Raw genomic sequence first — 24,372 nt, 5'->3', positions numbered from 1 at the left:
AAGAGAAGTCTAAGACTGGGTCATGAATAATTTTAATATTTGATGAGCAAGCTGAGGAGTAAGAGTATTCAAGGGAGACTGATTAGGAAGTGGAAAGAGATAAATAAACCAGTGGAGCATGAAATCACAGAAACCAAGAGAAGAGAGTGTTTTTATTTTTATTTTTATTTTTATTTTTTAATTTTTTTTAGAGTGTTTTTAAAACGAAGATGTAGCCCAGAGTGTTTAAAGTTGACAAGGGGTCCCATAGTCTGAGAGCATGAAAAGATCTTTGAAATTCGTGACATGGAGGCCATTGGTGACCTTAGTAAAAACTTCTTTAATGAACTAAGAAAGTGGAAGATAAATTAGAGATAGGTTATTGATTGAGGCAGAGGTGAGGCCAAAAGAGACAGCAAGGTAGACCACCATTTCAAGAATTTTGCTTGCTAAAGGGGAAGAAAAGTGTAGAAATTGGAGGGATCAGTGGGATTAAGGATAGAGGCACATAGTGTATTGTACATATGTATATATCTGTATTTTGATATATGTGTATATTTTTTATTTTCAAGATGATGAAAATGAGCTTATTTAAATCTGAATGAAATATATATATAATTTGGAATTTTAATATGAATTTAGTATGTCAGTGAGAAAAACGTAACGTAAATGATGGTGGAAAAGTAGGAGGGGATGGGATCCTAACTGCAGGTGATAAAATTGATCTTAGGAGGACTAACATTTCCTCTAGTGTAACAGGAAGCAAAAGGAGTTAGACTGCTTGAGGACTCAGTCTCAGTTATCTTACTGTGTTTATCTTTTCTCTCTGGGTGTGATCTAATCCTTTCTTACAAGAAAGTATTGTGGAGGGGCTTTCAAAGCATCAGTGAGACACAAGGAGTACACCAGTTCCGTCTTTTATGAATGCAGGCTTGCATGGTGTGAGAGAGGAAGCAGCTACCACTTGAGCAGACTGTGGTAGAAGCAGCCCCCTTCAAGGCTTTGGCTGTGGAAAGGGGGGCGTACTCAGAAAAGACAGGGAAAATGTAGGGGTGTTTGCCATTAATGAGAGCACAGTGGAAGCTTTGGGCGGATCATAATCATAATGACCTGGAAAAGATTTGTTATTGCAAGAAGATAATTTTCAACCCCAGATGAAGCAGTTTTAGAAGCAGTTTAGCAGAATGGTGGAGGTTACTTTGGAAAATTATAAAGTGAAAGGCACACTCCTTTCTCAAGGAATTTGGCTGTAAGAGAGAGGAGAAAAATAGAAATCAAATACTATTTGACTTTTTTCCCTCTATAAACTAGCTAATTATTTATGTGATTTTACTTCCATGTTGTTCCTTAACATGATTTCTATTCAGGTTGATTTTTTTTAAATAAATTATTTATTTTTTAAAGTTATTGTTTAAATTCCATTTGGTATACAGTATAAAATTCGTAAATAATACTTTCTAAAATCCTTTCGTCCAAGCCATGTCATACTTTTCCCTCCTGCCCAGAATATCCTTTAAAATTTTTCTCTACCTTTATGACCACAGCTCTTTCTGTAAGACCAATTCAAATGTGTGTTTCAACTTTCTCTTTGTGTTACATTTTCATTATGAAATAATTAGTGTTTATTATAAAACCATTTTCAAAAATATGAAATTATAAATTTAAAATAACCATGCAATACTACCACTCAGCGATGTCATAATGTGTCTGTTATTTTTTAACACTAATACTTCCAAAGTTGATTTCTTTCTATTCTACTCAGTATTTATAATAACAAAATTTTAATGGCTGACTAATATTCCATGGTATAGATTTACCATAATTCACTTACACATTCTCCTAGTATTAGCTAACTTACGTAATTTCCATTTTTCCTATTGTAAACAAAACATCTTTTATATAAATGCTTGCCTACAAGCATAGTAACACTTATAGGGCAAAAAATCCTTTAAGTATATTAGTAATTGAAAGGGTAAATGTTTTTTAAAGGCAAAAATCCTTTAAGTATATTAGTAATTGAAATGGTAAATGTTTTTTAAAGGCTCTAAATATATATAGAGATGGATTATTTTCCAGGAATGCTTTAATAAATTATCTTCTCCTGGGCAACATTTGTGAGTTATGAAGTTCCGTTGCATTGTTAGCATAGAGTATTGAAAAAAAAAATCCAATTTCCTGGGTGGAAAAGTGTTTTTCCATTAGGATTTTCATCTACTTTTGTTTAATTACTGATTTCGTTGAATATTTTTTCTTATAGTTATTGATCACTGGAATTTTTTCTTCTTTGTATTGTCTCTCCATGCCCTTTCCCTGTAAAACATAGTAGTTTTTTTTAAAGCATATTTGTTTTAATTGAATTGTAAAAGATCATTAGTATTATGAATCCAATTACAGAAATTCATTACATGCTAATTATATTGCCTTGTATTATATTTATTTCATCCTGTTGCCTTCCTAGTAAGATATATTGCACCTATCATAATCTTTACTTAATAATCTATCCTCAGAATTCCTATAGCACACTAAAGTGTCACTCTTCAATCTTAAAATTTCAGTCTCTTTGGTCTTGTGTGGTTCCTTAAATAGTTTCTCTCATATTAGTCTTTTATTGCCAGAAGGATAGTATCTTAAGAACTGTTATAGGAAATATGTTTATCACCATTCCCACATTTAAAATTGGTATTGTGTTATTTGACTTCTAGTTTGCTTCTGAGATTATCATTATGTATATGCTCATCAAAATGTGTTAACAAATTAATCATTGTATGTTGGTTACCATAACATCCTAGAAAAATTTATTTATATTTAAAGTCCTAGGGAATAGATTCTTTTTCTTGATATTATCTTTATGCTTGTAGTAAGATGTGGGAAAAAATACTCCTGGGGTATATTAAAATTATTTCAAAAGTTTTAGGTTTCTATGTTAAAGAAATATCTTTGTGTATGTTACTTGAATCTTGATCTTAGGAGTTAAGTGAAAGGTGGTGTGAACCATCTGATGAATGATTTTTTTTCATGTCAAGCAACCCAACTTTTCTGAGCATGCTGGCTTTATAAGGATTTATAGTTCCTTGCCTTCATGCTGGAGTTACTTCAGCTTTCCGTGATGCATTCCAACTAATCTGGGGGTTAAGGCATTCCTTGATCATGGATAGATCTGATTGCTACTCAGCCCTGGAATTCTTTATAAAATTCCAGAACATGGGCTAAAAATTGACTTAGGGAATCCAATAAAGTTGCAAGTCTTGGCAGTCATCCAAGCTAAATTTATAGACTGGAAGAAATATGGGCCTTCCATTGTTCTCTTTTTCACCTTTCTGTGTTTCTTTTGTGTGTATGTGAGTGTGTGAGTATAAATTTATCATTTTGGACAATGGAGTGGAAATAACCATTAAGAGAATCCAGCTAAAGAATTTTCACTTTGGATCTTCCCTGGTCTTTCCAAATTTTAACCCAAACCTGCACCAAAGTGAATTTCTTCTTCCTCTGTAGGATGTTGTTTTCATAAAATAAGAAGTTGTTCTTGAGAATGAATCATGCTAGTATAACAGCTGATATATATATATTTGCCAGCTAGGTACAACTCCTGAATCCCTGTTCTTCCCCCTTGCTCTGTAGGAGCCTTCTTTTTGAGACGTGATCTGATAAAATGTTATCATATATATTGTTTCTGTTCATTCTCAGAAAAGGCAGTGGGGTCAAGAAAAGAAGCTCTGAAGGCCTCTTAGAGACTTGAATTTTTTTGTTCACACCTGATGCTCTGTAATACATGGAGATCCAGGCAATCCTCCCATATCTGAGCATTGAAAACCTGTCTTATTTTTACAGAATGGGTTTGCTGTTGTAAGGCCCCCAGGCCATCATGCTGAAGAATCCACAGCCATGTAAGTACCAGGGACTGTTGCCCATCTCTAAGCACCACGGTTCCTGGCGGTCACCTGCCCTGTGCATGTCTCTGAAGCCTCTAATTGTTAGCAGATGGACTGAAAAATCTTGCAAGGTACTCCCAGAAGCAGATTTATGGCTTCAGAGATCATATAGCATTTTAAAAAATGCTCTGAACATTATTTATAATGGTTTTCCTGGCTGATTTGCTTTCTTATTTCTCTGTTCTTCTCTATTCCACAGGGGGTTCTGCTTTTTTAATTCAGTTGCAATTACCGCCAAATACTTGAGAGACCAACTAAATATAAGCAAGATATTGATTGTAGATCTGGTATGTATTCCTGGCCAGAGCTGCATTTTCAGTGACTCTAGATAAAAGGGAGTGTATTTGTATTTCTCTGTTAGGTTGTCCTGCTTTTAGCACTTGCAAACAACTGACGGGTGTGTTTCCTTTGAATGTGGAAACTCATTAAATTCAAGATTGCAGTTCTGAAACCATAAACATTCACGTTTCACTTTCATGGTGTTAACTGCAATTTAATGAGAAGAAGGCGCAGATCAGGGCAACTTTTATGATCCTTAAATGAATTGATACTTCCACAGTTAAAATAACCCAACAGAACCTGAATTTACTTTTCCCTACAGAATATAGACTTTTAATAGTCAGATGTGCTGGAAAGAATGCTGTTGCTTTGGTAACCAATTGGCCATTTCCCCTGGTTAGCAATCATGTTGCTTGTTGTGCAACAGTGGTATTATTAAAACAAGTCAGCATGTCATTCTTTCTGAAAAGATCTGAGATCATGTATGCCAGTTTGGGATGACTCCCGGCAGGAACCCTGAGTGATTAAAAGTCAGAGGCATTAGATTAGTCTTGCATTTTAACATGATGCATTCTTACACAATAGAGTTATAATTTGCTTAACAAATGGTTTGTTTAAATGCAGATGACACTTGGCATGTTGTCTATAGTATATTCATGAATAATGAGCTGGAGATCTGCCCCATACAAAAAGGCCAACCTAGGAAAGGGCGAAAGAGAGCTGACTGGTGATTTATGAGCCCCGTTTTCGGTTTGCCTCTAGTTCACGAGGAGGTGTAATAGGTTGTCTGACAAAGCATAGACAGGAAATGAACCCTGGCATCCAAAGAGAACCTGCTACATCTGCACTTAATTAATTTTTGCAGGTGATAAAAGATTTAAAGGCAAAATATGTTAAAAGTTTTTTTGAAGTGCAAGGCTTAATAGTCTAAATCTTGTTCATATCTGCACTCATAATTAAATCTTATTGGGAAGTCGTGGCCTCACCATCCAGCCCTCTGATTCAGTTAAGCAAGTAAACTAAAGGGTTTTAGAAAGTCTGAACAAAGCCATGTGAAGAAATACTTAGTTGAGTTGAAAAGAAGATAAAAGGAATGGAAGACTGATAACCATTTCTAATGCTTGGTAGGAATGGATGTTTTCCACATACTGTAGTGTCGCTACCCACAAGCACTTTGGTGCTAAGAACTTTCCATGTATTTTCCAAATATGGCTGAGTTTCACTCTAGGTCATAGTTCACCATTAAAAAAAATGTGTTGAAGGCCTAGATATACTACAAAAGCAAGGTCTTTAAAGGTCTTAAAATTTTATAAAAATGAGAACATCAGTACCTCTATTCCCATGTGCATACAAAATGACATTTTCATTAATTGGTATTTATAGATTTGTATGATTCTAACATAGTAATTTTAAAAAGTAATTTAATACAGTCCTAGTACTATAACTTCTGCTAGAAGCATAAGCCAAGAACTTAGAGAAAGGATAGCAGATGAAGACCAAGGATTGTGGAGAAATTTTTCTAAGCTTTCTAAATTTGTCAGAATTATGCAGGAAGGAGATTGGTAAACTGTCCTATCCTTAGAAATCTTTTAGTATTACTTTCTAAGAAATCTACTCTGCTACCATTTTATGGTTCTATGGAGATAATAATTGTTAAGAGTCTCTTTGAAAGCACATTTGTGATAACCAAACTCTAAAGTAATGAATTATACAATAGACTTAGGAGCAAAAATGGCTTGCTTGTGATAGATTTGTCTGTAAAATTGTTTTTTTTATATTTAATATATATCTATGTTAAATATGTAATGTTTATATTCTTATATATTAATACAAGACTGCATTAGATAATTCTATATGATTTATAAAATAAGTTGGTTGGAAGCTCCAAGGAGTGTCCTGTAAGCTTACCGGCCTTTGATTGTAAATTTGCTCTGTTATCCAATCATTAAGGATGCTGATTTCCCAGAAGGCTGTAGTAGAGGAGAAGTTTTTGTTTCAAATTCTCTAAATATATGAAGTTCTGTCCAAAGGGTTGCCTCTGAGATCACCACCAGCCCGCATATTCTTACTTTCAGGTCTTCCAAATTCTGCAGCTGCAGGGATACTTTGAGGAAATTCCCTTGTTTCTTCCAGCTGCCGAGAAGGAAGTTTTAAAATGCCACGTGGCGCAGAAACATCCGTTCTCCCTGGCTGACAGGTCTATTCTGCAAGTTAGCAAAGGAGAAGTGAAGGTTCTTCAGTGGCAAAAGAATTTAATTCCTGCATACCCAAAGTCACTAACTTTAGCTGATCAGTGTGAATTGGCTCCACAGATTCTTGGGCCAAGAGAGGGCAAAGCTACTCCATTGTCCAACAACTAGTTTCAGCATTTTTACATGCCTAGTAAATAGAGAGCCAGAGCTCTAATTCACCTCTTATTTGGGGCCACAGCCAAATTCAGGGGCACTGAATATTTTGGGCAGGAATGATTCTGGTTGATGTGCGGAGCTTATTCATTCCAGTTCTGTTTCTGGGAAGAGTCCAGAGACATTCAGATTGGTGAGGAAAGGGAGCAGGTGCACTTGCTTTTCAACTCACAAAAGACTCTTCATTGTGTTTGGGGTATGAACCATCCCCGAAAGTAGGATTTGCATGTATGAATCAGGTAGCCTTTATGCAATGTGACTTTCAGTTGAAAATAATACCTTTTAGACTTAATTTATTAAAAAGTCACATCACATGGCCTAGATTTTGGGTAAATTCATTTAACAATGAATTTAGCACCAAATTTAATAATTGTCAAAAGTGCCTATACTAAATAATTATAAGTGATAAAGTAGCTGGTCAAATAGATGATTTATTTAAAGCTTTTTTAACATTATAATGAGAATATATTGGCTCTTAATCCTTATAGAAAATAAATTTTCCCAGTATATTTTTAACCAATAAAAATATTGAAATGATTTTCCAGCATTTCCCAGTATATTTTAGAAATAAGGTCAGTTTTGAGTCCTTTAGTGTTTCAGTTCATCTCATTACCATAGTAATTCCTCACAGTCACCAACAATTTTCTTACATTAGTTTAGTATATACTTGTTGTTATGGAGAGAAAATTCTGAGATCGTACCTGAATAGTAAGTACTTTTTATGAATATTTTGCAGCAGAGAAAGCTAAAAAAGTATTCTCAAGGTTACATTATAAATTGTTGCCCAAAACTAAAGGCATATTTAGGTTTACCTTTATTCCTAAATATTTTGTGAATATGAACATGAAATCAAAGATTATCCAAGTATTTTCAGAATGGATTTATGTATTTTAATGAATAATGTCTGTTGAACCTTTATTAGAATGTAGGCAAGATTATATTTCTTATTCAGAAGTGTATGTGATGAGTACCCAACACGTTTTTCAAAAATAAATGATTTTATATCTAAGACAATTCATCATCTTTTATTTGACCTTTTTAAATAAACCATCACAGCATCACTACAGAAATATAAGTAATCAAGGCATTATTCTGGTTTTCAAAGTGTAGACCCATTAAGGGCCAGAGCAAATTTTTCTTACAATGCTGACTAAAAATTCTATCATGTAGTAAAAATGCAGACATTCTTTCCTTGTTGTTTTTCATAGTCTCTTATTTGTCCACCCTCTAGGTATCTAGTAGCAAACTCAAAAGACGTGAGTTTGTTTCATTTTTGTTCAGATAAAGGAAAATAGTTTCGCTATTCTGCCTTCTTTTATTTATTTATTTATTTGATCATTCAGAAATCCAGGGATTAGAATATTTTCAGTAAGTTATTTTTTTCCCCTGATGTGTATGCCTTGAGCCAAAACAAATTTCTGGTTGCATACCTTCCCCAATATTTTATGCTTCCTTAACTGATTTTGGATATGTGTATAATGTAAGAGGAGGGGATGATTAGTGTATGTCTACACTGGATAACAAGTTCAATGCAGGCTTTCAGAATCCAATGAAGGGAGGCTTTGGTGGTATTTAGTGAGGGAGTTTTGGACTAGAGATTGAGGTGAAGACAAGTTATATAAACCTCAGTAAGGAGCAGTGATGACCACCACTCTTACTTCACAGATTTGCTAACAGGATCAAAGAGGTAATGAATATTAAGTATAAATTAACATATGATGGCTATAAGTTTGGCCTTGAGTGTAAGAAATAGATTCAATTTCTATTTTATTTTATTTCTATTTTATTTTGTTCAGGAGATACTAGGAAACATATTATTTGAGCTTCTTAACACTTGAGGTCCTCCAGTGAAGACATTTTTTAAAATGCTATTATTAGTTTTATTTTTCGTATTAACTAACAATGAATTTACCCAGCAAGTTATTTTTCGTATTTCAGCAATTCCATTATATGTCTATATCATAAAACAGCAGAACCAGCAAATAACTGCAAAGAGTTAAATGATTATTATATACAAATGTCCTAAGAAGTTTTTCATTCATTTTAATGATACAGGATTTTTTTTTTGAAGGGATGGGTGGTATGGAGGTGGGGGGACAAAAAAGAAAGGAGGCTAAGGAAGAGAGCCATGATAGAATATCAAAATTAGGTAGATTGGACAAGTTTGCATGAAGCTCTGTGCCATCTTTTTGCGTGGCCCAAGTGATTTAATAGCTGATGAGCTCATGCTCCTGTGTCTTCAACTCTTGCCATCACAATTTTACCAAAATAAAGTATGAATTCCTTTTTGCATCTGGCGTCTCTTTTGAAGTAATTCTAACTGCTGAGGGATTGCTAACTGAACTGAATGCTCCAAGAAGGCCAATTTACTCAGCTGGTTGCAAAGCCTTTGACCTTAATGGTGGGACTTGGCAAATCAATGCATACATGTATGTTTAGTGTTCTGTCAAGAATTGTGAAAATGCTCTGTAAGCCATAGATCCTTCTGCAGAATACTAGTTTGTAGTTCAAACATTAGTCTTTCTTCAGAGGCCAATGAGGCTAGTTAATTAAGCCTGAGGGGTTATGAACTGTTGGCAGTTAATAAGTCATAAAATTCCTCCATAAAACAGGATGCGAGATTCCATCACTGAAGCTAAGAGTACAAAGGGCCGGTGTATAAATATCTAATTGTACCAAAGGACTGGGCTTTCTCAGTGACTGCTCATCTGGAGTCTCCAGGGCATGTTCGCTGTGGTTTCCTGATTTTTAGAAGCCAGTTTAAAAAATGAGTGCATTAAAGGGTAATTTGCCTGAAAGTTCAGGAAGTAAAGGGGGTGGTGTGGAAGCAAGCTGAACAGGAGAAAGAAGGAGGGACATCGTGAGAAGACAGAAAATGAGAAGGAGGGTGGGGTAGAAAGGGAACTAGAAATAAGAAAAGTTGTCTCAACGCAGTTAACATGACTGTATTTGTCATCTGTTTTCTTTTCCTTGTAGGATGTTCACCATGGAAATGGTACACAGCAGGCCTTTTATGCTGACCCCAGCATCCTGTATATTTCACTCCATCGCTATGATGAAGGGAACTTTTTCCCTGGCAGCGGAGCCCCAAATGAGGTTCGGTTTATTTCTTTAGAGCCCCACTTTTATTTTTATCTTTCAGGTAATTGCATTGCATGATTACCCCTAATTTTCTTGTCCTTTGCTGGTGTCTTAAATTACACGAGATTACTGAGTTGTCCCATGGGACCAAGAACCAGTGCAGAACAAGTGCATAACCCAGAGCACTGGCCGTCAAGCAAGGTTGGGCTGATTTGACATGTTGTTTGATGTTTATTCCAAGAGCTCACATGTGTTTGTTTTCCTCTCTTTTTGCTTTCTTCCCTGCACCCTCCTCTACCCACTGTGTTGTGGGGCTTTCTGTTTGTTTGGTTTTTGTGTTTTTTCTTTCTAGGTTGGAACAGGGCTTGGGGAAGGATACAATATAAATATTGCCTGGACAGGTGGCCTTGATCCCCCCATGGGAGATGTAGAGTACCTTGAAGCATTCAGGTTGGTACTTCTTTTTTGAAACTAGCAAATTAGAAAAGAAATGTCCATTGAAATGACACCAAATGTAAAAGAGACATGTAAGTTTTAAACAAGGGAAAGTGGCTAAAGGAGCCATTCCATTAAATGTTCAAAAAACATTTTCTTTTGGGACCTGAATATAGCTCCAAAGCCACATAAAGAATATGTGTAAGAAAAAAGGTACATCAAGGCCTACTTGTAGTTGTACAGGTATATTGGACAATGGCCCAGGCATGCTATGCCCTCTCTGCCGAAAGAGAAGGGAAAAAAATTTATTAAGTAATTCTGGAAACTTGTGCCTATTCTAGCAATATTGTCATTTAGAATGGGCATTAGCATATTAGATGCTCTGATAAGGCCTTCATTATCCACATAACTTTGTCGAACAGGCACTTCCCAAACTTCACTGGACTACAGATTTCATTTTTCACATAGCACCACTCAATATTCTTGGTTCTGCAGAGCTAGCTCACTTTTGGAATGTTAGCTTAGGCATCTCATTTCATGGTAGAGTAAGTGACTTTTCTCTTTCATAAAATAATTTACCTCTCACATTAAACATCAACTGATTAATTAGTTGTTTTCAGTTTCTGTACAAAATGCAGGGAGTAATTTAAATGTATATTTATATATATAGTGTATTTTGCTACTTGGTCCTTCTAAACAAAGAACTTTTAAAATTAAGCAAGAAATGCAACAAATCAAAAACTTTCTTTTTGAATATTGAATTTTTTTTTTAGAAAAAGGCATACTTTATTGTCTAGAGTTAAAAAAAATATTTTCAGTCCTTGGAAAGGACTGTTTTACAGAGAAATATCAGATTGTGTTAATACATACCCACTGGCAAGATTTTAGGAGATTTTAACCCATTGGTAATGCATGATTTTGGGGTGCTTTGTTTAGTTGAAAGCAAAAACAAACAACTACATAAGAAACCTTAAAAACATTATTTTTAAATTTATCATTTATAAGTTCCCAAGGGGGAATATCCTATTGCCAATACATTTGAAATGTAAGGAAATAATAGGGAGATTTTTCAGTAAGTGAAGTGTGGGTGAGTTTCTGCTGTCCTATATATAATGCATACTTAAATTTCTCATTTGAGAGTCATTTTGCATTTGAAAACAGGCCTAGGAAAAATGATAGAAAATCACTTTTTTCAAGAAAATACGTTGAAAGCAAATATATTTGGTTTGGTTTTGGGATATTAAGGAAAATTCTACACACATTCTAGATTTTTACTTTGAAAACATATATATTTTTATTCAATATATACACTATTTATAGAAAAAATAGCTGAAATAACTTTACTTAAAGACTTGTGTTGTCTGTGAAGATATTTTAGGTTAATTTACAATAAAACTAAAAAAAACTGCATTAAGAGACTTTCATTATTATTAAGAAATAATAATAAATAATAAATATTAAGAGAGTTTCATTATTATAAATTCTGTTTACCTATATTTGCAACTTAAATGTTATTCGTATCTTAGAGGAACTCTAATGGGATAATAGACTAAAGTCTATTATATCACATATGAATTTATTTGTTGACCAAATTAACTTGATTACTTGCTTGAAACATTAAGTTCTCAATCTTCCTATAACAAATGATTATATACCACTGATCTATAATACAGAATTCTTAGTTTTTTATTATCATAATACTATTTGGGGTACTATGGCTTTACTTAAAAATGAATTATGCATACCCAGCAGGGAAGGAGAATTTATATTTTGTACTACTTGTTCTCACATCACAAAGTGAATGATGGGTAAGAATGTTTACAAAGAACCCCTTTGAACACAACAATTTTATTAAATAATTAAATAAGTATTAATATTAATTATAATAAAGTATATATTAACATATAACATATTATAACATATATTATATAACATATATTGTAACATATTAACTTATATTAAGTATATGTTATTGTTTCTTGAGTGAATAAGGGCTCCTGAAAATGACTTAATATCCTCAAGATTGGTACCTTCCTTTTGCCTGAATGTGGACACTTTCTATTAGCAAACTTTTCTATAGTTTCCAGTGCAGTCACCATTTCTAAGCTTAGTTAGAGGAGGCAATATTATTTAGCTAGACTACAGAAATGTAAAACTGCATCTTTTAATGTTCATAGTTATTTAAGAACCAGATTTAAACCATAATAATTAATTTTGAACTATACTGTGTTTGCTGTTCAACTTGTATGACTAGAAGTACTTGGGAGCTTCTCATAGAGGAATCAAGAAAGTAAGTCATCCATTCAAAAAGATTCATACCACAGATTGTATTCCAGGCACAGTGATAAGCACTTGGAATTTTGAGCTGACTTGCTCTCAAGAATCATAAAAGAAGTGATACTCACTGTTCTAGAAAATGGGTATGATTAGACACAGAGAGGATAAAATGATGAACTCTTCCTGAAGGGTTTCATGAAGTGTTGTTCAGACTGTACTTTCAAGGATGAGTGGGGGTTTCCAAGGGGTAAAGGAATTGGAGTGGGGGGTACTCATAATAGAAAGAGAGAATAGACTGTGAAAAGCATTTAGTCATGAAATGATCTTGCTCTCTTGGCTTAAGAGCATAAGGGTGGGATTGCCTGGCAGGAATAGAGATCATATTCCATAAACTTTTGTTGGCAAAGAATGGGAATATATAAATTCCTTTCTAATCTGGGGCTTTAGTGAAATATACTCCAATATAATTTTTGATGTAGTATTACCTTATAAGCATATGCTTTGTAATATCATGTATTTACCTTGTTTACCAGTATTAAAACTGGAGATCTTTTTGGCATCTTTTGTGGGTGTACAATATGGAGATGGTGGGAAAAGTAAATGGTGCCTTTTCTTTGGACTGGGATAAGTATCTTTGAAGGGAAATCCTCTCTCTCTGAAGCTATAGGGGGATATAAGGAGGCTGCTTATTTTACCAGCCTACATTTGTCATGTATATTATTCTTGTTTCTATTATGTATTTTTTCTGTAGCAAAAAGACTATTGCAGGCAAACAGAAAGTTTTCATGTTTGCTATAAATTATCCCCCAAATTACTGCAGGATGTATTTAAGATTTTTCTTGAGTTTTTAAAATGTTCAGTAATGTCAAATATCTTTTATGTGGAACTAAAAGGTATTCCAAGGCTACAATTTTAGGGGCACCTGGGTGGCTCAGGTGGTTAAGCATCTGCCTTCAGCTCAGGTCATGATCCCAGGTCCTGGGAGAGAGTCTTGCATCAGTCTCCTTGCTCAGCAGGGAGCCTGCTTCTCCTTCTCACTCTGCGTGCCTGCATGCTACTCCTCCTGCTTGTGCTCTCTCTCTCTCTCTCTCTCTCTCTGTCAAATAAATAAAATCTAAAATAAATAAATAATTAAATAAAGGAAGGTGGGGAGGGAGTCCTGGTGGTCTCCTTCCTTCCTGCCACCAAGCCTACCATTTTATAAAATAATTACATTTTGCTTGAGGTCTTATGTTCTTACATGCCAAGTCTTAGATTAGAAATTTTATAAACATTATAGCTAATTCTTAAGTGCTTTGTATAAGGCACAGAACTTCTAATTGTAAAGGCCACGGTGGGAACTCAGTTTATGTCTCTAAAATCTGTCACACCACATTGCTGCTCTTTTCTACTATTCACGATTTAAAAGACTGAAGAGTGATAAAGCACAGTGAACTTTTACCAAAATGTAGGACCTTCACCCCAAGTCTAAGTCACAAATGTTTAGTACACAGCATGGCAAAAAAGGAGCTGTTCAGTAATATTGGCTGAATAAATCAAAGAATAAATGAATGAGTCAAAGAAAGAAGGAATGATACTGGTTACAGTGTCATTGGAAACCCCTGGTATTAAGTGAGCCTAGCAAAAGTCTGAAACCTAACTCTCTCTTGGCCCTTAGAGAACTTTACAAGGAACTTTGAACACCCATTCATTTGCTTAAAATGTCAGACATCTTCTCTTTATTCAATAAATATTTTGTCGAATGCCTGCTAAGCACTCTCTGTTTCAGTCACTTCAAAATATTGTTTCCAGGGGAACCTGAGTGGCTCAGTCAGTTAAGCATCTGACTCTTGATTTTGGCTCAAGTCATGATCTCAGGGTCGTGATGGAGCTCTACATCAGGCTTCATGATGGGTGTGGAGCCTGCTTAAGTTTCTCTCTCTCCCTGTCTCCCTCTACTCCTCCCCCTGTTCGTGCACACTCCCTCTCTTAAAAAACCATATATATATATATATATATATATATACATATATATATATATTTATATACACACACACACATATTCATATGTATATTTTGAAGTGAAGTGAAATATACATATGTATATTTTGAAGGTATTCAACAAAAATATTGAATGAAGAGAAGATATATGACATTATAAGTGTATATATATATAGTTCCAATTGTTCTGTCTCATCCGTAGTGACTAGATGAGCACTGGTCATACCATTTTTTTCTAAAGATTAATTTTTTAAGGGTTCTGCAAATGTTGGAGTGATCATTTATATAAAAGCACTTAAATAGTTCATAGTGGACGGGAGACAATAGCTCATGCTTCTAATTAAATCTAATGAGGACAACATCTTTGAGTGTTTAGAAAAATCAGTAGCAATTTCTAGTGTGGAAGTAAGATGCTAGCAGTTCTTGAAATTTGCCTGTTTTATCCAATGAATGAATGAATGACAATCCCTTTGTGGCTTTTTAATTTAAAAAATAAAATACAAACCCCTTAAATTCAGAAGCCTTTGTTGAAATAATAAATGACTCATATGGCACACTATGACAACTAGTTAAAAGAGTGGGATAGAACTATTGGTATGAGTTCCTTAGATTCAAACAAGTTGTGATTCAAAAAATAACAACTCTTGGGTCGCCTGGGTGGCTCAGTTGGCTAAGTGTCTGCTTTTGGCTTAGGGCATAGGTCATGACCCTAGAGTTCTGGGATCTAGTAGCAGCACTTTAGGGCTCCTTGTTCAGTAGGGAACTTGCTTCTCCCTCTTCCTCTGTTCCTCCCCTGCAGCTCCTGCATGCAAGCATTCTCTCTCTTTCTCAAAATAAATTAATAAAATCTTTTAAAAAATAACAACTCTCCAGGCCAGTGTGTTATAGTCTTTAGTACCATAATTAATGTATTGATGGTGAAGATTTCCAAAAGGCAAAGGATCTGTAAATACCAGTTATTCAGGAATATTTACCTCAGGGGAAAACTCTGAATGACTCTATCTCTCTGGGACTGTTAGTATGCCAAGTAAAAAAGGGGATTTGAGTGAGTTTTCTAATCTAGAAAATATATATCTAGTCGAAATTTTTGTTATGTTTTTATAAACTATTTTTTCTTTATTGACTTACGAAGTATCGCTAATCAAAATATTTGTACTTGCAAATGTAGCCTTTACTAAAATACTTCAACCACATAACAAAAGTAGAATGTTTAAAAATTTGTTACATATTTGTTACATCATCAAAGCAGTCCAATCACTTGACTACATACACCATCCTTATAGCCTGTATCTTTTTCACCTATCTTTGGTTCATACCTGTTTAATGATAAAAGCAAATTGAAAATCCATTAAAACAATACTGACTGGAAGCATGGCCAGATAGCATAATTATTCTCAGTTCATCAAACTAGATTCTCTTCTAGATGTAGCATCTTTAAAATAGGAACCATGGAGGCACCTGGGTGGCTCAGTTGTTAAGCATCTGCCTTTGGTTCAGGTCATGATCCCAGGGTCCAGGTATCAAGCCCCACATTGGGCTCCCTGCTCGGCAGGAAACCTGCTTCTCCCTCTCCCACTCCCACTGCTTGTACTCCCTCTCTCCCTGTGTCTTTCTCTGTCAGATAAATAAATAAATTCTTTAAAAAAAATAAAATAAAAAAGTAGGAGCCATGGCTTTCCATGATTCCTACCCCACTTGTGGCAAATGAAGAATATACATTTAGCTTGAAAGCAAAGAACTGAGCCCTTTATTGTCATTATTTGTAGAGCAAGTGTTCGTTAGCTAATCAGCAGGTCTAGTTTACCATGGAATGATTGGAGATAATTTTGGTCAGGGCACATTAATAAGTACAATATTTTATTTTCTCTTTTCATTATTTTAACAAATATATCATTAATATTTTAATAAATTTTAGATCATTGGCGTCTAAATATTCTTGTCATATGCAAGAGATTGAAAAAGAGGTTGCTAAATCTTGTCTGAGAAATGGAATGAGGGGTGCTTAACCAGCTCAATTTGTAGAGCATGAGACTCTTGATCTTGGGATTGTGAATTCAAGCCCCACATTGGGTGTAGAGATTTATTTAGATAAATAAAATCTTAAAAAAAAAAAAAGAAGAAATGAGATGAGATCATAATAAATATGTTCTCTTCTGTTGGTAATAACAACTAAGTAAGTATTTTTATGTCTGTTATTTATATTTTAATATAATTTAATGCTAAGAAAAGGGAAAGTAATATCATCATAAAAGTAACAACATAATGATAATAATAGCATAGTAATATAGACCATTCCCTGAAGACTTAATATTTGCTAGTAGCTCATTTCTTTTCATCTTTACAAATAGTTGAGCTGAGTGCTTACAATTGGTACATGAGGATACCAAGCCCCTTTTGAGTTTCAGTGGTTTCCTGATGTTGCACAGCTGGTAAATGATGATCAGGGACTCAGTGGCAACAAGTGTGAATGTGGAGACAGACTCCTTTGGCCCTAAGCTCTAAAACTATAGTTCCTCTTTCAATAGTAGGAGTGACAAAACAATAATGTAGTGAAAAATTCTTTGCAAATGCATTTAATCTATCGAATGTCTCATTTGGACATATAAATTGGCAGCACTATTTTAAAATTGAAAATAAGCCCTAGATTTTCACTACCCTTGTATCATATAACTCCCAAGCCACTTCTCGTTGTGCTCTCCTACCTCATCTGAAATAATAAGGGAGACTATCAAATGAAACCCATATATTTTTCTTCCTTTTGAAACCAAACTATTTACAATGGGAAATATATTTTCCCCTTCTTTGTTAAAATAAATATTTTCTTTTTATGTATACATTTAGATTTTTTTGAAGTAAGCATATAATTGAACCGGAGAAATACCAAATAAAAATTTAATGGAATATAGAGTGATAAATGAACTTTTAGATTCAATTTTGAAATAAATAATGATTTGTTGTCATCTAAAAATCATACTCAATACTGCAAAATGATTTGGGGTCTTATTTTGTCTATAAGAGCTGTGGTTGATGTTTCCCAGTCTTGGATGGATTCTCAATTGTTAGTGACAACCACATATATTACGCTCATGATAGTATGTATTTTCCTAAGGATGTTGAAGACATTTTGGGGAAGAGGGTAGAATTTCTTGAAGCAATTTGCCAATATGAAATACTGTACATATCAAATTGGCCCTACTACCATCTTTCCCAGACCATTTATCATAGCTCACAAATCAAGCCCACATTTTCTCTTTCTAAAAGACTTGGCTAATAAAGAAGATGTGGGCTTCAAATCCAAACTTGTCAATCAATCTTGGGAACAAAGCAGTAATGATTTTCATCTACTGGTATTTTATTTCAATGGAGAGCAATGCATATGAATTTATTGCTGGTGTGATCAACAGTTTTACTCATTGTCCAGATTCTTTTCTTTCTATTCAGCATGTAGAAATGTTTTGAGAATTTTTATCAGAACAGGTCAGGAGAAAAAGATCCATAAGAATAAGTTTTAGAAAGCTGTCACTTCTATCTGCTCTTTAGTTTTAACAACAAGTATAGTTTAACAATACTTTTTTTCTCTTTCATCTGTGCAACATATTGTACCAATTTTCATCAAAAAAATTACAATTTCTATAGGTGTGTGTCTCTAGATACCCTTAGAATTCTGCTCTTTGACCCTGGGAGTAAAGTGATCTTATGCACACCTGTCTTCCTTAGAAAACTTCCAAACTTCATTTTTGAGCTGAGCATCAAAGAGATATGATATTATTAGACAGTATAGAGCTCAGGTAAAAAGCCCAGGAAGTATCTTGAGGTGCTTGAAGTTTTGAAAGGTGAATTATATTATCTGCAATGAAGAACTATTTAAAGTGGTTCAAATGCTACAACATAGTTTTTACTATTATTTTAAAAGGTCAGATTCACTGTAAAAATTTTAAGACAACATTTTTCCCTTCTGACTTAGAAATTTTAAAGTCAAAAATTTCCAGGAATTTGTGTAACATTTGTGTAACAATGGTACAGTTTTCCAAATAATAAGGACTAATTAAGAGTAGCTATGTGCAATTAAATCTTTTCCCTAGCCGTTCTAAGAAAGACAGCAATTTGCGTGACTAGAAATGACCTGTTTTTATTTTCAAGATGGAACAATGGATTATAAAACTCTTGCCTTGCACAGAATCCTTTCAACATATGTGTAATACTCAGAGATATCAAAAGATGAAAGCTTTCCATGAAATATCATGGAGCTTTTTAAGCCAGATCTTTTGCACTGTTGAACAACTCAGATCAATTCTGAGTTAGCAATTAGCATAAGTAAATCATTTTGTAAAAATGGAATTATGCATTTAATTATTATAAAAGTATAAACTCTGGAGTCATACTTTTTCACAATTTTAGTGAATATTTAAGATTATGCTTCATTTACTGGTAAGATAAAACCAAATAGAAGTGACTTATTCTATATTTCATTGGACAGCTATTTGTTAACCAAATTTCAATGCCTTTGGGTGTTTTCTTTTCTTTCTTTTTTTTTTTTTTTTAGATTTTATTTATTTGTCAGAGAGAGAGAAATAGCAAGAGAAAGCATAAAAAGGGGAAGGGCAGGCAGAGAGAGAACCACGCTCTCTGCTGAGCAAGGAGCCCAGTATGGGACTCCATTCCAGGGCCCTGGGATCATGACCATCATGACCAGAGCCAAAGGCAGCTGCTTAACCAGTTGAGCCACTCAGGCTTCCCTTAGATGTGTTTTCTTAAAACTGAATAATACCCCTTCATTTCCATGATTTTATACCTAAAGTTTGCTATAACTAAATTTTTTGAGATACTAAATATGAAAGAAGAGATAAAATTTTTAATATACCATAAATGTGAATTTATAGTTCATTTTTTGAGAATGAGATAAATATAATGTTGACTAATAAAAATTCACTTATTAACCTTTCCAGGTAGAGAAATCATCTTTGGGAAACTTCTGTTCACAGAAAATCTGTTCAGATACTACTTTTAAGGTTCAGGGCTGAAGTTTACACCATTTTCTGGTAGGTAGGACTTTCAGAAAGTAGTCCAAGTCTTTGCCTGACATCAGACATCTGGATGATAGACTCAGTTTTCCAGACTTCATCCCAATGATTTGATGTCATGTAGATGAAGCTTGTAAATGAACATCTGTTCTCATTTATGCAGACATTTAAACTTCTCTGGCACTCTTCTAGAGGGTGAGGACTTTTCCTTGTATCTGTTACAGATCTGCCCATCTTTCTTGTGGGCACCACAGTCTTGGGACTGGTTGTCTAAACATCTACTCTGAAGAGCAGCATTGCTGTTGTGAAGCCTTTTGGAGGGCAGTGGGTTTATGAACTACATAACTTCTAATGGGCAAGCCTTAACAAAATAACCTTCTTGCCTTTAAACTTCCATTATGTTTTGCATATACATTTCCATGATATAGTGCCATTATATTTTGCAATTTAAAAAGTGAGTAGGAGAAGAGGTACAATGGATGATTGAGTCACCTTTCAATCTTAGCAGAATTTTAAATCCACCTAAATTTCAATTTGGAGATATTTTACATACCAGGTCAGTTGTGGGAAAGTCCATCAAGAAAAGAGCATCTATACATTATCTGACCTATTAAAGATACATATTGCTATACTTGAAAACAAAATACTGTGTTACCTAGGATGTGTATTTTTTGTTGGTTCATAACTTCTTGAAATTAAAGCCATATTGGAGTTACTGTAACAGACTGAATTTCACAAACAAATGAACATTTTTACTTGAATAGTAGTCAAAGGCAAAATAGTAAAGAGGAGTTTATTTGCAATCCAGAACAAAAATGGAGTGGACATGAATTTATAATTTAAAAGTTTTGTAACAGAAAGAAAGTTGGTCACTTGACCCTCTGCTTTCAGTTTCAGAAAAAGTCTCTTAGATGTTAAAGTTACCACATCAGTCCCCTGACTTTGCTATGCATCCAAGTTTCTCCTTTGTGTGAGTTTCTGATACTGTTAATTTCCTTTTATAGTGCAGGATTTCTAGATTGAAAATAACATTGCAGAAATTATTAAGTGATGCCTACTTGCCAATAAATATAATTACACCAGTATAATTTATAGCAGGTGAAAAAGACAGGTTCAGAAATAATAAAATCTGGTGTATGTCATATTTTACTGATTTAGTTAAAAATTGTTTGAGTACATTCTGAATTTTTCAGAGAACTGAAGTCTGCCAAGTTTGTTAATATATTCCACTTAGTTTGTTTTTTTTGAGGCTATGACAGTCGATAAAAACCAAATAATTATATGTAAAATCCAAGAGAAAAATATTTAATTAATTGGCAAGAAGGATGACTCACCTAGTAGTTTATTAGTGTAACTTTTTTTTTTTACAACTTAAGAAATATTTTGTCTGTCTTCTAAAATGGCTGTGATCTATATCAATATTGCATTATAAATAATACTTGCTATATATACATACATGTATACATACATATATATCATTGCTTTATATATAGATAAATGTATGTATATGGACATGTATATGCATATATGCCATAAATATATATGTGTGTATGTATATTTTTGTGTATAACATGTTTGACACAGTTCTCTAAACATGGTGTTAAAGAAATTAGTTATTTAAAGATTTCCTCCCATTATCAGAGCTGAGCATGAAATCCTGTACCAAAGTTGAAGGACTTATGAGGCCCAATTTAAAATTTTGTTGTTTTATAATAACTTTGGAAAAGTGCATTGTTCCTTGTAAAATACCCACATGTTCTCCTCTGGAATGACTCCAGACTGTAACTAAACCACGAGGTTGCCCCCTGGTGCTTTATGTATTGTTTAATTGTTTGCCTTTGGTGGATGTTTTTATTAAAAGCCTATTATTTAGGATAAGACCGAAGTGTCATTTTAAGAACAACAGAAACAGCGCTGTTCAGTGCCATAGTTCTTTTTCATAGGTATATTAGTGAACACTGGATGCAGCTAATGAGCCTGCCGACATTTCTTCTTATAATACTTCAAAAAGAACAACAACAACAACAAACAAAACCCTGAATTTTTATTTTTCTCCAATAAAACATGACTGGATTGGCTTAGAAGAGCTGTGAGTCTGTATGGCTGTGCCCAGGGTAGAGGGGAAGAAAGATGTCTGTATGTTGTGTCTACAGTCTCTGTTTGTGTTTGGTCCATGCTAGCCTCGAGCGTCATGCACTTCTGTGCTTGTGGCCATATGAAGCCTGAGGAACACAGAGACAGGGAAGTCCATGTGTTAGGAGGGCCGTGGTGGTATCTTATGTGCTTTAGTGCATGTCAGAGCTATAAGGAAGTTCTTAATGTCCTCCTGCCCACAATGCAGTTGCAAGGTAGGTATCATACTGAGATTCTCAGATCACTGTGACTATATATAAATTAGGTCTAGGGGAAAGTTTTTAATTCGGTATTCTTGTTGAATATTTTCATTTCTGAACCAGCAGCATATTATCACTCAGTGATTTCTCTGAAGTTTGTTCTGGAAAGAATTCATTGTGTTCTTTAGCTGTTGCTTGCCACAGAGAGCAAGCAAGAATTCGATTAGTCTTCTTCCCAAACTAGTTTTTGTGACTGTGACCCACCCTCAGGCAAAAAACTCGAAGGCACTATACCTTGATATAATTTCTAGGACTTAAATGATCTCATTAAATTCCGATGCTAGATATCATGTTGACATTTGAGGAAATACGATTATTGACAAAATGTAAGCCTGTTATACACTATATCACTTCAAAAGGAGAAAGGCCATTAGGGCATAATTACATCAGAAACAGTATACACATTTGCCTGGTTTATAAACTGTCACTTTCAGAAGTACGAAGACGTATAAAAATTTCCAAAGGTTCCATTATGACCCTATTTCCAACGGTATTCTCTGACAAACTAAATAAATTACTGCATGTATTGGACCTTTGAGGCTTGGGGCAAAGAATGGAAAAATTATTTACAAAAGCTTGAAAATATTTAATCACTAGAGGCAGGGGGGCAACAGTGTTTTAATTAGCAGGTCCTCGGGCCATTGGCTGACTGGAGGTTTTCTCAAACAACCACACAAATGCACTGAATAGCTGTTTGCCAGCCTTAGGGTCAGGCCTGAGATGAAACAGATAAGATAATTGGCTCTAATGAAATCCAGAAGGCCTTGGCTTTCTTGTCTGAGCTTGGATTTGAAAAGTGCGTGTGGAAGTGAGGCTTAATTCAAACCAGAACTGAGCTAGGCCCGTTTCTTAGTGACTTTGATATTGTTTGAAGTTCTAAAAGTGTTCGCCACACCACTAGCCTGCTGGGCTGGGCCTCCCTGGTACCCTTAATTACTAAGCTTTATTGCTGACTTTACTACACAGGAAAGGGGCCATTATATGTTCCATCAACATCAGCTCTTCTCAGATTGGAGGAAAGGACAGGGTTAAAGGCCACTGTAGGAAGGCAAAAACTTCACTTTGAGGTAGTCAGATCATTTACCAGTGTTGAATTTCACCGTTATGCACATACATTCCTTACAACACAGAAGCCCAATTTCCATTTTTTAAACAAGTGATTACTTTTCAAAACATTTTTGTTTGTGCCTATATTTTGCAGAAAGAACATTTATTTTTAGGGGCTCAAATGATTGCACCTGATATAGTGAGGAAAAAAAATACACACACACACACACACACACACACACACATACACACACACAACACCTCCCAGTTAATCATCACACCAAAAAGGTCTGGTTGGATTCTTTTAAAAGGAGGATTATTATTAATGCCCCTTTGAAGTGGAAATAAGTGAGGAACCCTTCTATGGTGTGAGAATTGTTCTGACACCCTGAGGAATAAAGATTCCTCAGGACACTCTACAAGATTAAAGTCCTGCTTCTAGAGTCTTTCACAAAGAGGTTACATAAAAATGTTCCCCAAAACCAAGAAGCAAGCAAAATCGAGGTAGTCTCCTTCTTAGGAGTTGACTGTAGTGTCACCAAGGAGCCCATCCTCCTGCAGCTTGTTGCTATTCCTCTTTTGGTCCAATTGAGAAAAATGGTTTATGCGTCTTAATGAAGTAATAATTACTCATCCCTTAGCCCTCTGTGAGGAGACCTGCACATGGCATAAAAGCCAAGGAACATGGAATCAGGGCCTATTTCCTGTCCTATTTATCACTTCTTGGGTAAGAAAGTCATGAATGATACCAACTGACTTGGCTCCTTTTGAAATAAAAAGTTAATTATTTTTTCATTATTTAAGTAAACTTGACATTACTGTATTCTAATTTTATGCATGATCCTGGTGACCATTCATCCAGTACTCCTTTCTGAGTACTGACCATTCATCCAGTACTCCATTCTTGTGCACAGGCTGGACTGGGCACTAGTTCTCCATAAGGATATGGCTCTACCTAGGCAACCATATGGAGAACCCATGGCAATCAGCCTTAGGAAGACAAAACTGAGCCTCTACTCCCTAATCTCTCCTAAAAGAAATTAAGGAGTCCATGACAGTCTTCTGGCAGTGATGAACCTGGTATCATCTCACACTAGGAAGAAAAAAAAAAAGTCTTAGAATACTCAGCTAATTGACAATATTTGTTTTCACTACTTTGGATTAAAAGTTTTCTCCCCAAAAGTCATTTGCTAATGTCCTAACCCCCAGTGTGATGGAATTTAGAGTTGGGTTGATGAGGAAAGTAATTAGAGTTAGATGAGGTCATGAGGGCAGAGCTCTGATCTGATGGGATTAGTGAAGAAACACCATAGAGCTTTTTCTTCTCTCTTTCTACCCAACGTGCAGGCACTGAGGAAAGCGCATATACGCACATGCTGGCACCCTAATCTCAGATTGCTAGCTAGGCTCCAGAATTGTGAGAATTTCTGTTGTTTAAAGCATCCAGTTTATGGTATTTTGTTATGGCAGCCTGAGCAGATATAAGACATCTACCACAAAGATCTTTGGGACACCAAACAACACAGTAATGGCTCTAAATTTGAGA

At 34.8% G+C, this 24,372-nt stretch overlaps 1 protein-coding gene across 8 annotated transcripts in view; it reads left to right on the top strand.

Moving 5' to 3' along the window:
• The window catches only part of HDAC9 (histone deacetylase 9), an 856,076-nt gene that overhangs the window by 653,625 nt on the left and 178,079 nt on the right, over positions 1–24,372 (top strand). For all 8 annotated transcript variants that reach the window (XR_004384558.1, XR_004384557.1, XM_032873697.1 and 5 more), the window contains 4 exons: positions 3,808–3,863; positions 4,108–4,195; positions 9,569–9,688; positions 10,026–10,123. Coding sequence is in view for 6 of the 8 variants with exons in the window: in XM_032873697.1 (XP_032729588.1) it covers positions 3,808–3,863; positions 4,108–4,195; positions 9,569–9,688; positions 10,026–10,123 (362 nt within the window). In the remaining 2 variants the exon portion in view is untranslated. The remainder of the gene's footprint in view (positions 1–3,807; positions 3,864–4,107; positions 4,196–9,568; positions 9,689–10,025; positions 10,124–24,372) is intronic.

The sequence above is a fragment of the Lontra canadensis genome, unplaced genomic scaffold, assembly GCF_010015895.1.
Source record: "Lontra canadensis isolate GAN:19392208 unplaced genomic scaffold, GSC_riverotter_1.0 scaffold2, whole genome shotgun sequence".
NCBI lineage: Eukaryota > Metazoa > Chordata > Mammalia > Carnivora > Mustelidae > Lontra > Lontra canadensis.
Note: the sequence above shows the minus strand (reverse complement) of the source record. Positions and strands in the feature narration are given on the sequence as shown.